The 15,717-nt window shown below is 38.6% G+C and overlaps 1 protein-coding gene across 3 annotated transcripts in view; it reads right to left on the bottom strand.

The window, feature by feature from the left end:
• trim3a (tripartite motif containing 3a) overlaps positions 1-15,717 on the bottom strand; it is a 22,466-nt gene extending 6,749 nt beyond the window's left edge. Inside the window, exons 1-3 of one of the 3 annotated variants that reach the window (XM_057350820.1) lie at positions 15,555-15,717; positions 878-1,051; positions 42-282 (exon numbers count right to left, since the gene is read on the bottom strand). In XM_057350820.1, the coding sequence (XP_057206803.1) occupies positions 42-282; positions 878-1,023 (387 nt within the window). In that variant the 5' untranslated portion in view covers positions 1,024-1,051; positions 15,555-15,717. Of the gene's footprint in view, positions 1-41; positions 283-877; positions 1,052-2,174; positions 2,501-15,554 lie in introns of those variants that run through there. The other 2 variants (XM_057350822.1, XM_057350821.1) reach the window with 2 other exon arrangements.

Below are 15,717 nucleotides of genomic sequence, written 5' to 3'. Positions count from 1 at the left end.
TCTCCAGGTCAGTATGTGATGTTATATGTAGGATGTTTTACCTTGCCCTCATGGTTGGGGCATGAGAGGGGCGGGGCATATGTGGCAGCACCGGCTGACTCCAGCCCACTCGAGGCTTCGGGACGGGTGCAGTCCTGCTCTCTCTGCAACACCTCCATTAGATTAGTGATGAAGAAATTGTTCTGCAGAGCAGCAACACCCTTTTCAGGCAGGATGGAGGTCTGTCTGCACACCGGGCAAGAGAGGGTCAGCGACTGAGGAGGGATGTAGTTCTGGAGACATCTGCGATAAAAGAGATAAATGGACGTAAAAAGGACGTGAGTCGTGACAGCGAGTGGTAAAGATTTTATTCAAGGTCATAGGGATTGGAAAAGCACTGGCCGCAAATCAAGGCTGTAAATCAAGACGTGATTAATTAAAGGAAAATTTAAAGGGATAGTTCACCCAAAAATGAAAATTCTGTCATCATTTACTCACCCTCTCATGTCATTTCAAACCTGTATGACTTACTTCTGCAAAACAAAAAAGAAGATATTGAAGAACGTTGGTAACCAAAACAACACCGGGACCCATTCACTTCTACTGTATGGACACAAAACCAATGCAAGTCAATGAGTACCGCCGTTGTTCAGTTACCAACACTTTTCAACATATCTTCTATCGTGTTCTGCCGCAGAAAGAAAGTCATACAGGTTTGAAATGACAAGAGGGTGAGTAAATGATGACAGAATTTTCATTTATGGGTGAACTATCCTTTTATGAAGACAGTGTTTGCAACCATTCACTGATTCATACATTTACCTTTAGTCATTTAGCAGACGCTAAACATATTCATAATTCATAACATGACGCTTTCAATCGAGATGTGAAGGGTTACCTCTCGCAGAAGGTGTGGAGACAGGGCAGAACTTTAGGATTGTGATAGTGCTCCAGACAGATGCTGCACACCAGGAACTGCTTGTCTATCTGACGCACCACCGGGCTGGTGCTGCCGCTCTCCCGCTTAGCCATCGTGAGAGGCATTCAAATGACGAAACGGAGTCCTCTCCAACTGAAACAGAGAGCGAGAAAGAACATTTAACTTCAAGTAAAGCTGCAGAACGGCCTCTAGGTTTGGTATATAAACACATAAACATCACTTCCTTGTTATACAAAGCCCAAAGGCCTATATGTCCGTTGGCATAACGTCAAGAAGCCGAAGGCTTTGATTTCAAATCAAATTACAGAACAGAAGTCGTACATGACATGATTTCATCAGAGTCATTTTTAGCATCCCATTTCAGTGTTTTGCATTAAACAGACTTCCAGCGATTTGGTTTGTAGTGGTTGGTAAGCGGAGGGATGAATAGATTTAAATCTCTTAAACAGGAGATTTATATCCATGACACAGATCTGAACATCTGTCTGCTCAGATACAAAACAGATTAACCCTGTTCTCTCGATCAACTACTAACAAGACTGGCGTGTTGTTGCTCAATATCAAGGGATGTGCATTTGGCATCATTTTTGTTATTTATGAACACATGCGAAACACGACATACAAACATGGTGTTGTCACTCAATAAAAGACAATCATCTCTCAGTTCTCCAATTTTGGGGAAAACTATTGCAAACCACAAAGCAGGATATCTTGTGAAAAGTTTGGTCTTATTGGTGACACATGCCCACACTGATGCTCTAATAAAGACGACCCATGTTTGAATCCAGCTTTGTCATTTTACCCATCCCGTGACATCACTTCCTGTCTGCTGTGTTCTACTGTCAATAAAAGGCTCCGAAAACATCTCTACAAAAGAGAAATCAATACAAAAGTAAGCCAATGATGCCATAAATGTGTGAACGAAAGTATCCAGGTGCAACAGAACACATCGTCAGCTAAAGCAGAAAATTCATATTTTATCATTTCATGATATATTCTAGATATTTTCATCTAAAGCCATATATTAGTTTTTTCTATCAGGAACAGAATTGTATATATTTTTGTGTGTGAAATTATTCTATAGCACTTATATTGTTTTTCTTAAACCTCTGCTGACTGAAAGATCAACAACACTAAGATACAAAACAGTACGAGCCATTGAACAGACGGTTATTCAATCCATCACAGCACCGATTTCATTTGTGTCACATCAAATAATACTTCTACCCTCATTGTCGTCTACAGTATGTCACACCTGAGTGAAGGGTGATGCATGAACACACCAGAAGCAGTAAGACGTGCTGCAGACTCATCCCTCACATCCTCGGATCAGAAAACTCCCCAAAACACCAAGTTCCTCATGGCTACACTGTAAAGATGTTTCCTCCTCCGCAAAGCTCCTTGGAATCTTTCACTTTCAGCTTGTGGAAATTAACGCAGCCAACTGCAGACAGAGCGCTGAAAATTCTCCCAGAGCTGGTCTCGTCTTTCGCCTGAAAGCAATTTCTTTTCTCTCACACTTGAATACATTTAAAATACAGGCTATCATCTATTTACAGTATGTGCCGTGCTTTGGTGCGCACTGCGCAGACTGTCGCTGCTAGGGAGGAAGAGAAAAAAGGAAGCCTTGAAATGGCAGTTCCCAAAAATCCTCCCAGTTCCTTCCTCCCCTGCGTTTCGAGAAAGAGAGATTTTAATAGTGCACCTGCATATCTGCTAGCCATTGGGATGCAGAGGGGAAGATTTGTCTCTGTTGGCCCAAAATGGCAGCTGTCCTTTCCCAACAGAGAAAAACGCTGGGGGGGATTTAAGAATGAATTGCACCTGCTGATAGGGGTTTGCACGTGCCGTCTGTGTTGTTTTAGCACCAGATTCATTAGGGGAATTATGTAAATCATGTAATGGTGCAAACAGCCAAGAGTGCTCGCAATTTGCAGTGCAATCTTGCAATTCGGATCTACTGTGAGCAGACTATTATAATTTGACTTTATTGGGGCAGTATGGCATCACTTCCCCACTGCAATCCAGACATCGTAATGGCCAGAAATATGTATGTCGTCTACACAGAAAATCAGTGTACATTGCCATTTTAGAGTAGTGGTGTCGTGTCACACAATATACCAGTATTGACAATAACCGTGATGTTAAAACCATGATTATCGATATTGTGTTAAATGACACATTCAGTATTATAAAGTAAATAATTTAGCACCTGTTTACATTTTTTGCCTTAAAGGGATAGTTCACCCAAAAATGAAAATTCTGTCATCATTTACTCGTTGTTCCAAATAAATGTCTTTGTTCTGATGGACAACGAGAAAGATATTTGGATGAATGCTTTTAATTCTTGGCCACCATTGACTAGTAGTCAATTTTGGGTGAACTGTACCTTTAAGAGCCACAATGGTTACAAACTCTCTCCCTCCCTACACGTATTTTAAATGCGATTAATTGGTCAAAAAATCAACAAAAAACAGATGATTATGAATTGTATCATTATTTATAAATAAAAAAACATTTATTACGATAACATCTGTAATATTTTCATTATCCTAAATTATTTTGGCCAAAATAATCTCATAGTGAAAATCTGATATTGTTGCAGTTTTCGTGAAAAACTAGCGCAAACAAAAACGGTAATGTAAAATTTACTGTTAAACTAAAGAATAATAATATGCTTTACACACTATACACTAATACAGTTATGTATCAGTAATGTTAACTGTAAAGTTATTGTTCTTGATGTGAACAGTTCTTAATACTATTAAGCATTTATTACTACATATACACTCCCACACACCAGCACTTGAAATTAGTCACGGTTTGGATCAAGCACGCCAGAGAGGCCTGCAGATTTTCTCAAGCAGACCTCATTGCTTGGTTTCCTGCTCGCTTTAGCCAAGCCCAGCAACCACTCCAGTCCCCGTCAGTCCCACCCCCTCCACAGTCAGCCACACCCCCTCACAATAGCCCTGAATGAGAGCAGCTGAATGCTGAAATCACAAGGCCCCCCCTCCCTCTGTCATCTTGTCTCTTTCTTTTACTGCTCTCTCTCTCGCTCTCTGCATGTTCTCCACATTCCTTCTCTTACTCAGAACCACTGAACAGTATGAAATGACAAAGGCTTTGTAAAATCTCAGGCCTTAAGGGCCGTTCACATTATAACGATAACTATAACGATAACTATAAAAAATATAATTCAGGAGAATAGCAGGGTTCACACCATAACTATAACGATAAAGATACAGAGAACGATATCGTTGGGATCACTTTCAGAACGATTTTTTTCCAGCAGATGAATGATAAAACATACTGTCAGACAGTTTCTGGCAGATAATGTTTGACTATTGATGATCGCAAAGCGGCTTTTATGTCAGAATTAAAGACTGTAGTGGTCGGAATGCGGTGTGTTTACGGCGGGATATCATGTATGTAACGCTTATGAGTCAGCAAGCTGGCTAAATGTATGCTTTACGTCCCGGACATGAGTGCACAGCCTTCAGTCAGAGCATCTAGCCTTTGCTGTCATATTTTGGAGAAAAGACGTTCGGGAATGAAAACGAAAGCATCAGCAGCAGGTCATGTACATTCATTTTAGTGACTGAGAACACTGCAGCGCGCAGGCTTAAAATAAACATAACGTTATTGTTATCGTCAGCTGGTGTGGACGCAAATATAGTTATAGTTACAGTTATCTTTATACTTATCGTTATAATGTGAATGACCCTTTAGTCTGTACAGTTGTTATATTCAAGGCCCTGTGGCTTGACTTAAGAAAAACAATATACTTGATATTCCACTATGAGAACATGCATGCAATATTAAGAAAGTTGTAATGTTGCATGTGAAATACAAACATGTGCCTATAAGAACTAATGTGTAATAATCTTTTCTCCTTCACACATTGTGTTAATAAGCTTAATGGCCCCCCGCTGTCAGAGACACTGTAAACAGTGTGGATCAGACACATAGACACACAGCCCTAGTTAGTAGTGACATCGTTAGAAAATAGACAATGTGACTCCAATGGTTTAAGTTCAACCTTCATTCTATAAAGCGACGGGAATTTTGTAACAAAAACAATGACTTTATTCAACAATTTCCTCTCTTCCACGTCAGTCTCCAATGCACGTCCACGAGACGTGCATTGCTATAAAATACACTTACACTTAAAATACACAAACAGCTATAAAATACACTTTTATTTTGCAATAAGCATAAGCAACACAATCTCACAGGAATTTCTAAGTATTTTACAGGTGAAAATTCGTGTGAATTCATGCGATCTTATTATTGCGTTATAGTACGATCTACTTTTGCACCGGTGACGTTAGGTTTAGGGGTGTGGTTAGGGGCTTCAGTGTTGCTTTTTAAAATAATTGTACATTTTGTACAATTCACATCATACGAATTAGCCACCTCGTAAAATAGTTACGAATTCGTGTGAGATCAGCCCAGATAGCATAGAACAGTAAGGTACGTCCGTAAAATGTCCACGTAACATCTGCTGTGTAAAAGCATCTGATGAACGACTTAGAAAAGGCAGTTTTACATACATTTTAAAACATAAACATCTTACAGGCATCTTCTAGATCTGACAGTAGACATCTCAGAGACGTATTGCAGATGAGCAAACATTCCAAAAAATATGTCTTGCAGATGTTAATGCAGACATCAAATAAACAAGTCACATACTCTATGATATTTTATGTAAATATCCCTGATAGCACACTACATCTGGCAGACGTCTATTTGACGTCTGCATTTACATCTGATCTGCAATACATAGTTTGCTCAACTGCAATACGTCTCGGAGACATCTGCTGTCAGATGTCATATAGACATAAGATGTAAGATGTTTATGATTTAGAATGGATGTAAAACTGCTCTTTCTAAGATGTTTAGCAGATGTTTTTACACAGCAGAAGTTTTCCAGATCTTCAGCATACGTCTTACAGACGTACGTGTGCAAGCTGGGATACCATTATAAAAATACTTAAACATGAAAATCAGCATTTTGGCTAAATTTACAGAGCAATTGACAATATTTTTATGAATTAACTTATTATTAACAATAATTTATGAATTGAATTAACTTCAATTATCAATCCCTGTATTTTAATTTTATACTAAGCATTCTGAATCCATGAGATGAGAATGGCTGTTTGGTTGTAATCTGAGTTCCTCTGATAAAAAAAAGAATGCAAATAAAAATTGAATATGGCCAAAAACCATTAAAAATATTGACTGATAACGGCCCTACCGCCCCTGAACACTTTGTCCACAATAGAGGTAAGATACAACCCAGTGATCATCTTTACGTCAAGATACACACATGTCTCTCTTACAAGGTCCCAGATAGCTGAAGTATAATGAGCAAAAACCTCAATATTACAGTATGACTCTGGAGTGCCTGCTACTATGAAAGTAGACAGCAATGAACACAAAGACGATAACACACAGTGATTTATGAATTCTGCGATGCATTGTGTACTACTGTATGGAAGAATAAAGTCAATTCAGGAAAAAATCTCTTTATGATTAATCTATTTACTCATAGTATTCCTTATTTGCAAAATATTGGATAAAACAGATATGCTTCCGGATTCAAAATTAAATTTAAAAGAAAATGTGTGTGTATTACAATACATTCTTGTTGAAATACATGCATAACCAGGAGAATTTGAGGGGCTTTAACATGTTTCCCACCTAATGCCTCATTCTAAGACTTTTCTCTTTCTTGGTGGAGATAGCTTTTAATCGGATTGTAAAGCAGGCTTACATTTAAAAAAAATCATCCTGCACGCCCACCCCTGACACCTACAGCTCGCAAGCAGCCTGACAAATTTAATAGGCTGCTTGTTCGGGACAATAGAACTGAGCAGATTGCTCAAGACTGCGTCATTTCCATAAATTCAATTTCTTGCAATTAGTCGACATTAGCGAAGCAGCTCTGCAAAACAGCATGCAACTCGTTTTCCATTACCTGTGTCTAAAAGAAGGAAACTGCATGAGGTAGGCAATTTGCCACGAGTGTGGTTCTAAGAGCTGTACAAAACAATTACACAAGGCCCCTGACATTTTCGTGTACAGACAAATTATTGCACGAGGTTGCAATATAGATAAAACTGTCTGCATATTCATAGATTTTAAGAATCGATTAACCCCTGGTACCAGACATATGGATTCCATATAACTGGTTTGATTTGCCGAGATTTGCATAAACAGCATTTTAAATGTTGTGTCTGTGGGTAGGTGCCGTGAGTCACGGAGCAACGCACGCATGGCTCTCTATCCTTATATGTCCGGTGTTGACTGCAGACGTGGGCTGGGCAGCCTGGAATACATGCAGAGATATTTCCTGAAGGTGCATCTGCATCCTGAATAATAGACTGCTGTTAACATAACTTGCAGTCACAGACTTTGGATATGTAGAATTGCAGTTGAACTACGTATGAGTGAGTGATTATGAGAGATATTAAAGATCTAAGTTCAAGACAGTGTTTAACAATGAAATGAAAAAAAATAACAGTTCACCTAAAAATGCAAAATCTGTCACTGTCGGTTTCTAGGGCAGCCCTTGGCGAATAAAAGTTGCTTTGGAGTCCGGACCTTTAGCCACCCGTCTAAAAGGTCTAGATCCACAGTGGACTATGTAAGTCTTATCTTGTATGCTTTACAAATCCATCCATTATCAATCATTCTTATCCTATTGGGGTCAAGAGAAATATGGAAGCCTCTACTGTATTATGGGCAGAGACAGAGAACCACCATGGACAGGTGGCTGCTTCACAAATCAGACTATTTGTTAAAGTTTGACAGATGGGTCAGTATTAGGGGTGTTGCAATATACAGGTATTGACAGTAATTGTGATTTTAAAAACAGTGATTACCGATATCATGTTAAAGGGATAGTTCACCCAAAAATGAAAATTGATTAATAATNAGATCTTCAGCATACGTCTTACAGACGTACGTGTGCAAGCTGGGATACCATTATAAAAATACTTAAACATGAAAATCAGCATTTTGGCTAAATTTACAGAGCAATTGACAATATTTTTATGAATTAACTTATTATTAACAATAATTTATGAATTGAATTAACTTCAATTATCAATCCCTGTATTTTAATTTTATAGTAAGCATTCTGAAACCATGAGATGAGAATGGTTGTTTGGTTGTAATCGGAGTTCCTCTGATAAAAAAAAAGAATGCAAATTAAAATTGAATATGGCCAAAAACCATTAAAAATATTGACTGATAACGGCCCTACCGCCCATGACACTTTGTCCACACTAGAGGTAAGATACAACCCAGTTATCATCTTTACGTCAAGATACACACATGTCTCTCTTACAAGGTCCCAGATAGCTGAAGTATAATGAGCAAAAACCTCAATATTACAGTATGACTCTGGAGTGCCTGCTACTATGAAAGTAGACAGCAATGAACACAAAGTCGATAACACACAGTGATTTATGAATTCTGCGATGCATTGTGTACTACTGTATGGAAGAATAAAGTCAATTCATGAAAAAATCTCTTTATGATTAATCTTTTTACTCATAGTATTCCTTATTTGCAAAATATTGGATAAAACAGATATGCTTCCGGATTCAAAATTAAATTTAAAAGAAAATGTGTGTGTATTACAATACATTCTTGTTGTAATACATGCATAACCAGGAGAATTTGAGGGGCTTTAACATGTTTCCCACCTAATGCCTCATTCTAAGACTTTTCTCTTTCTTGGTGGAGATAGCTTTTAATCGGATTGTAATGCAGGCTTACATTTAAAAAAAATCATCCTGCACGCCCACCCCTGACACCTACAGCTCGCTAGCAGCCTGACAAATTTAATAGGCTGCTTGTTCGGGACAATAGAACTGAGCAGATTGCTCAAGACTGCGTCATTTCCATAAATTCAATTTTTTGTAATTAGTCGACATTAGCGAAGCAGCTCTGCAAAACAGCATGCAACTCGTTTTCCATTACTTGTGTCTAAAAGAAGGAAACTGCATGAGGTAGGCAATTTTCCACGAGTGTGGTTCTAAGAGCTGTACAAAACAATTACACAAGGCCCCTGACATTTTCGTGTACAGACAAATTATTGCACGAGGTTGCAATATAGATAAAACTGTCTGCATATTCATAGATTTTAAGAATCTATTAACCCTTGGTACCAGACATATGGATTCCATATAACTGGTTTGATTTGCCGAGATTTGCATAAACAGCATTTTAAATGTTGTGTCTGTGGGTAGGTGCCGTGAGTCACGGAGCAACGCACGCATGGCTCTCTATCCTTATATGTCCGGTGTTGACTGCAGACGTGGGCTGGGCAGCCTGGAATACATGCAGAGATATTTCCTGATGGTGCATCTGCATCCTGAATAATAGACTGCTGTTAACATAACTTGCAGTCACAGACTTTGGATATGTAGAATTGCAGTTGAACTACGTATGAGTGAGTGATTATGAGAGATATTACAGATCTAAGTTCAAGACAGTGTTTAACAATGAAATGAAAAAAAATAACAGTTCACCTAAAAATGCAAAATCTGTCACTGTCGGTTTCTAGGGCAGCCCTTGGCGAATAAAAGTTGCTTTGGAGTCCGGACCTTTAGCCACCCGTCTAAAAGGTCTAGATCCACAGTGGACTATGTAAGTCTTATCTTGTATGCTTTACAAATCCATCCATTATCAATCATTCTTATCCTATTGGGGTCAAGAGAAATATGGAAGCCTCTACTGTATTATGGGCAGAGACAGAGAACCACCATGGACAGGTGGCTGCTTCACAAATCAGACTATTTGTTAAAGTTTGACAGATGGGTCAGTATTAGGGGTGTTGCAATATACAGGTATTGACAGTAATTGTGATTTTAAAAACAGTGATTACCGATATCATGTTAAAGGGATAGTTCACCCAAAAATGAAAATTGATTAATAATTTACTTTCATTCCAAACTTCGATGACTTCCTTCCGCAGAACACAAAAGAAGATATTTGAAAGAACGCTGGTAACCAAACATCATTGGGCACCAATGACTTCTTTATGTGGACACAAAACCACTGAGACATTTCTCAAAAATATCATCTTTTGTGTTTCACAGAAGAAAGATTCATATACATGTTTTCTAGGGCTGTCAAATGATTAATCGCGATTAATCGCATCCAGAATAAAAGTTTGTGTTTACATAATATATGTCTGTGTACTGTGCACATTAACGTTGTGTTCTGAAATCGATTCTGTGTTTTATACACAGCTCTTCTGTGAACTACGGCTCTTTGATCAGTAGGAAGTACTCCTCGATCTAAAATCACTAGGAGATTGAATCGTTTATAACATGCATTCGAAAAAGCAAAACAATCATTATTATAAATATACTTTATTATCATGAAAATACCTGAAAAGGTTTGAAGAAACATTTTCCAAACAGCATTTATGTGCCCTTGAAGGGCCCTTCGAAAAGGGGACGATATTTGTAGGGCTGGTCCAAACTAAAGTGTACACTTGAATCCCTTCACAAAGGGCCCTTTGAGAAGTCCGTTAGCGAAGGGTACATGCCATGGTCACTTCAAGGAAGTGAGTTCCATTTGTGATCACATGATCTTGGATTACGAGTTCTCGCGACCCATTTTGAAGCAAAAATGGAGCGGGATTTTGACGTTACATACAAATGTAAGTACCATAATTTAGTTTGTATGTGTTTTACACTGTTTTTGTCAGTGATAAATATGATTTAAGATGGTTAAAATATAGAATAAGATAAATAAGTTTATAGGAAAGTATGTTTAATATGTTTAATAATAGTTTCTTGTTTATAGGTTTATAGGTTGATCAAATCCACCCTGAACTTCATCCACACAAAACAAAGACAGATCATTTCATGAAGATTAAGCCTTATCACATCTGATCCAGAACATCTAACCAGTGGGACGCAGTGCAGAATCATGGTGCGTCAGGGGAGGCCAGCCCACTTTTAGTCTGATTTCTATTCCTGACTCACAGCATGACAATGACAGACAGCATGTCTGTGTCTGTTACAAGATTTGTTCATCTGAAATGAATACTTCCAGGTGAACGAATACTGAATACATCGAGATGGTACAAACCCATATGCTGTTACTTTTTCCTATAGAACACAAATGTTAATTTTGAAGAATTTGTACAGAGCTAAACACTTTACCAACAATTCGAGTGATTAAACGACTGACTGAATTTTCATTTTTGGGTGAACTGTTCCTTTAAAAAGCACTTCTGTGTTGTTCTGAAGCGTGAAGACATGGCTGTCCTGCTGTGGTGGCCCAGAAGTCAAGTCCATTTGAACTACCCTGGCTTCCGTTCAACCCGCTGTCATATTACACGACAGCCTGTGCCACACGGTTCTCTCTGTATCCTTAAATCCAGATGGATCATTTGTCAGTTAATTCCCATCCATTTCTCCATACTGTTAACTGAACGATTATTCAAAGCCATATTGACTCTATTATACTAGGCAGAAGGCAATAAATGAAGCCATTAGTCTCCTGATAAATGACAGAACTTGCTAAAGCAAAAGCAAATTGCTGGAGTACAAGTTGTGTACAACTTTACTTACATACATAGGACAAACATAAAAATCTGTCCATTAAAATACACATTTAAATATTAAAAAAAAAAAATTGTTGCGGGCGGCTATGAACCAACCCACTTCTTTTAATACTGCTGGTCCGCGCTGAATACAATTTATTTTACATTGCAGAAAATTAAGCAGTGTTATTCTATTCATAAATTCTTTATTTTTTAACACAAAAGAAGACATTTTGAAGAAAGTTGGAAACCGAACAGCACTGGCCCCCAATTCACTTCTATTGTATGGACACAAAACCAATGCAAGTGAAAGGGGGCTAGTTAACAACATTCTTCAAAATATCTTCTTTTGAGTTCTGCAGATTTTTCTTGCCCTATTTTTCACCCTGGCATCGTACAGGTCCTGAAGTGTGTAATCTTCTCAGCACTACGAACTGTCCGTTGTAGTCTTCGTAGGTCTGATTTGGTGGCCGAGCCATACCAAACAGTTATTGAAGTGGAGATAATGGAGACACATGCTTATAAAATCACAATAAAATCTTTCTCAGACTGCCTAGACCAGGGGTCTTCAACTACTTTTCTTTGAGGGCCAGATTCCAAAAGTATAAATAGGATGCGGGCCAGTTTTTTACCATATTCTCATTTCTTCTATTATTTATTGCGTTTTGTTCCTTTTATACTGTTTTTGTTGCTGTTACTTATAGGCCATGATTAAAACATGCACACAAATATTGCATCCAGTATTTGTGCCTTTTCATGATATTAAATTAAAAGGGATATTGTCTTTTTAATTGTATTTTATATTCCTTAATGCATTACTTTACCCAAAAATTGCTACTAATTTACTCACCCACAGTCCTCCAGTACATCGAGATGTGGGTGGCATTGTTTTTTCAAGAAGATATTTCTGAAGATATTTGGTTGAATTAATTAAAGTTAAATCAATAAAAGTAAAAAACGCAAATACATTCAACACAAGTAATCTCTGCCCCTTGTGACGTTAAATTAGCGTCTTATAAAGCGAGTCAATTGATCTGTGCAAGCAACTGAACGCTATTATCACATCTTCGGGTGAATCCAATCGCATTCATGTGCCCCACGCACTTATAGGGCAGAGCCTTTGTATAGTGCGAGTTCTGGGGGAGATGAACAGCTGTTTTTCGTAAATATAGCCGTTATACATAATGAATGCAGTAATAAAAACAACACCGTTTTCCCCTTATCTGAGACAACCGTTCACATGGTGTACCCTTCCTACAGTTAGCCTACTTTCAAGGACACAAAACGCGTTTTAGAACACGACCTATCGTGTGCGCAAACCGATTGCCTGTGGCTGTGCAATGCATTGCTGATTATAACGTTGTAAATAACATTAAGTTTCTTGGACTGACCGATCAAATCGCTTTATAAGACGTAAATCATTATGAGCCGCGGGAATTACTTTCGTATTGAATGTAGCAGCGTTTTGGGCTTTTAAAGATGTGGCGTCTCAGGAGGACGTGCATTTAAAGCACAGCGTTCTTAAAGTCTCTCCACTTATTTGAAATGTTAAGGCGGGCCAGGTAAAGATGATTGACGGGCCGCATTTGGCCCGCGGGCCGCCAGTTGACTAGCGCTGGCCTAGACAATTCTGGTCGGCATGACTGCATTTATTGGGATGCATGGGTGCATTAGTGTGTAACAAGTACAATACTGCACACAGGCGCACACTCATGAATACAAAAACCACACGTTTCTGCAGTCAAAATGTGTCCAGACTACTGGGCTTCACCCAGCTGCCTGTCAACCTAATGACAGGGGTGCTGAGGAAAGTGTCACCCACACAAAGATGTGACGGATGCACATTGATTCTTCTAGAAACAACCTGGCTGCGTTGCTTAACGTAGACCTGACAGCAACAGTCCGTACGTCACCTGTCACCAGGGTAAACAAGACCACCCTACATCAGCATATATGTATGTCATATATATAAGAAAGAAATATATAAGAGGGAAACTGAATTTTCGTGAGTGAACAATGCTCTGTATACCAATTGTACAAAATTAGTCAAATCAGAAAATTTCAGTGATTCAGTGATAACCATACAGAACATATAAACCTAATCATTTTAGTTCGTCATGCATAATATCTTGCTATCCATGAAGCAAGACTCATGATTTGGCAGCACCTACAAAGCAAATAACAAAAGGTCATTGAATATGCACTGAAATGCATTAACATCCTACTCAGAACTGAAGCAGATTCTCACAGCTCTGCAATATAACAGTCTGATGAAGCTTCTCAGAAAAAACGTATCTGAGAAAAATGTGTGTGTGTATGATGGAACCGATGTGACACAGACTTTCATCGTTCTTTTCAAACAGATGATGAAACTATGAACAGGAACAGCTGAGCATTTACTGTGGCCAAGCAACAGCTGTTATACCGAGTTGGTGAAACATTCTCAAGACTATAGCGTCTCCTTCTCAAAATTATGAGCTTTACATCAGATTTTTCTAGCTGCTCCCTGAGGGTTTCCAAAGAGACCAGAAAACAATCAACATTCAACATGGTTCATCATTAAACATGGGCCTTGCATGCTAGCACAATCATGGTTTCTAACGCAACTCAGGACAGATTTTTTATGGCTGGGATGCTTTTCTCTGGCCTGGAATTAGACTATACCAGACATGACCTTAGTGAGCAGATAATGTTTTTATTGTCCCTAACAACATCCCATTTGATTTTTATAACCAAACAGTTCTTGGACCCCATTCACTACCATAGTAGGAAAAATTACTTTATATTTTTTGTTCTGTTGAAAACAAAAGAAGATCATTTGAAGAATGTAGGACAGCAAAATGGGGCACTTTTTACTACCATTGTGATTTTTCCTACTATGGTAGTTAATGGGGTCCAAGAACTGTTTGGTTACAAGCATTCGTCCAAATATCTTTCTCTGTGTTCAACCAAACAAAGAAATGTATACAGGTTTGGAACAACTAGCGAGTGAGTAATTCATGACAGAATTTTCATTTTTTGGGGTGAACTGTTAATATGACTCACTGACCACTTTTGACTTTTTGTATCTTGACCCTGAGGAAATTCCATTTAATGCCATCCAGCGCAGAGGACAACAGTACCTGTCTTCATTTATTTGGCATACGCAACAAGTCGCCTTGTATACGAACTGCATTTAGTTATAAATGCATAAGATATAAGTTTAATAATCATTGCATGTATTAACCTGTTCAGCACAAACAGGACCTGGCTCTTGTCACACTGTCGCCACCAATCTTTCATTCATTTTATACCTAAAACAATGCTCAGGCAAACAATAATTTCACACCCAATTAAATATTGAACATGACACTGACAACCTGTCAAAATAGAAATCGCACCTGGAGCATAAACAGGGGGTAAAAATAAACTTCCGGTGAAATTTCAGTTACAGTATGCGCGCAATGGTGCAAGAAAAATCAATGGATATGAGGACAATGCCAGGATAAGACGCAAATGCCATTTAGGAAAGACTTTAGAGTGAATACAAATACTGCAGAGATAAAGGCCTCTTAGATACAGCCAGACTGCACCTCGTTTTCTTCTCAGTGGCATCTCACTACACTGAAGACATCCATTGTGTACTATTCATGTAAATTGCTGCACACAATCCAGACGATCCATCAGAAAGCATTTACAAGATGCAATGCACATTTTAAGAGGTGACAACACAACCCCATGGCACGCGCATATGTGCAATAATATCATGACAATCGTGAAACAATGGAAACATGACAACAACTGTGTCAAAATCGCTGACCCAAAGCGCAGCACCATGACATAAATGGGGAATCTACATCCTGCGGATATTTTAAGACTTCCGCACATCCTCGGTGATGGTGGGCAACAATCACGGATAACAAGAAAATGAGACTTAAAAGTCAAGTCACAGTCAAACGCGAGTGCGGTACAAATGTAAGATGCGATTCAATGAATTAACGTTACGTTATACACAAAACAACGCGTTCACTTAAATGACTACACGAGTCTAATGTGGGAAGAAACAAGTACACTCACGTGAAACTGGGATAGGATTTAGAGGGAAATCAGCATGTGTTGAGGGAGAAAGCGGTTTTCATTGTCAGTGTCCGATAAATAATCCAGCGATTAGGGTTTTTTTCTCATGAAAAACTGCAATCCTTTTCACCGAATGGGAGAGTCGGTAAGGTGGAGACGGAGA

The sequence above is a fragment of the Triplophysa rosa genome, linkage group LG14, assembly GCF_024868665.1.
Source record: "Triplophysa rosa linkage group LG14, Trosa_1v2, whole genome shotgun sequence".
Lineage (NCBI taxonomy): Eukaryota > Metazoa > Chordata > Actinopteri > Cypriniformes > Nemacheilidae > Triplophysa > Triplophysa rosa.
Note: the sequence above shows the minus strand (reverse complement) of the source record. Positions and strands in the feature narration are given on the sequence as shown.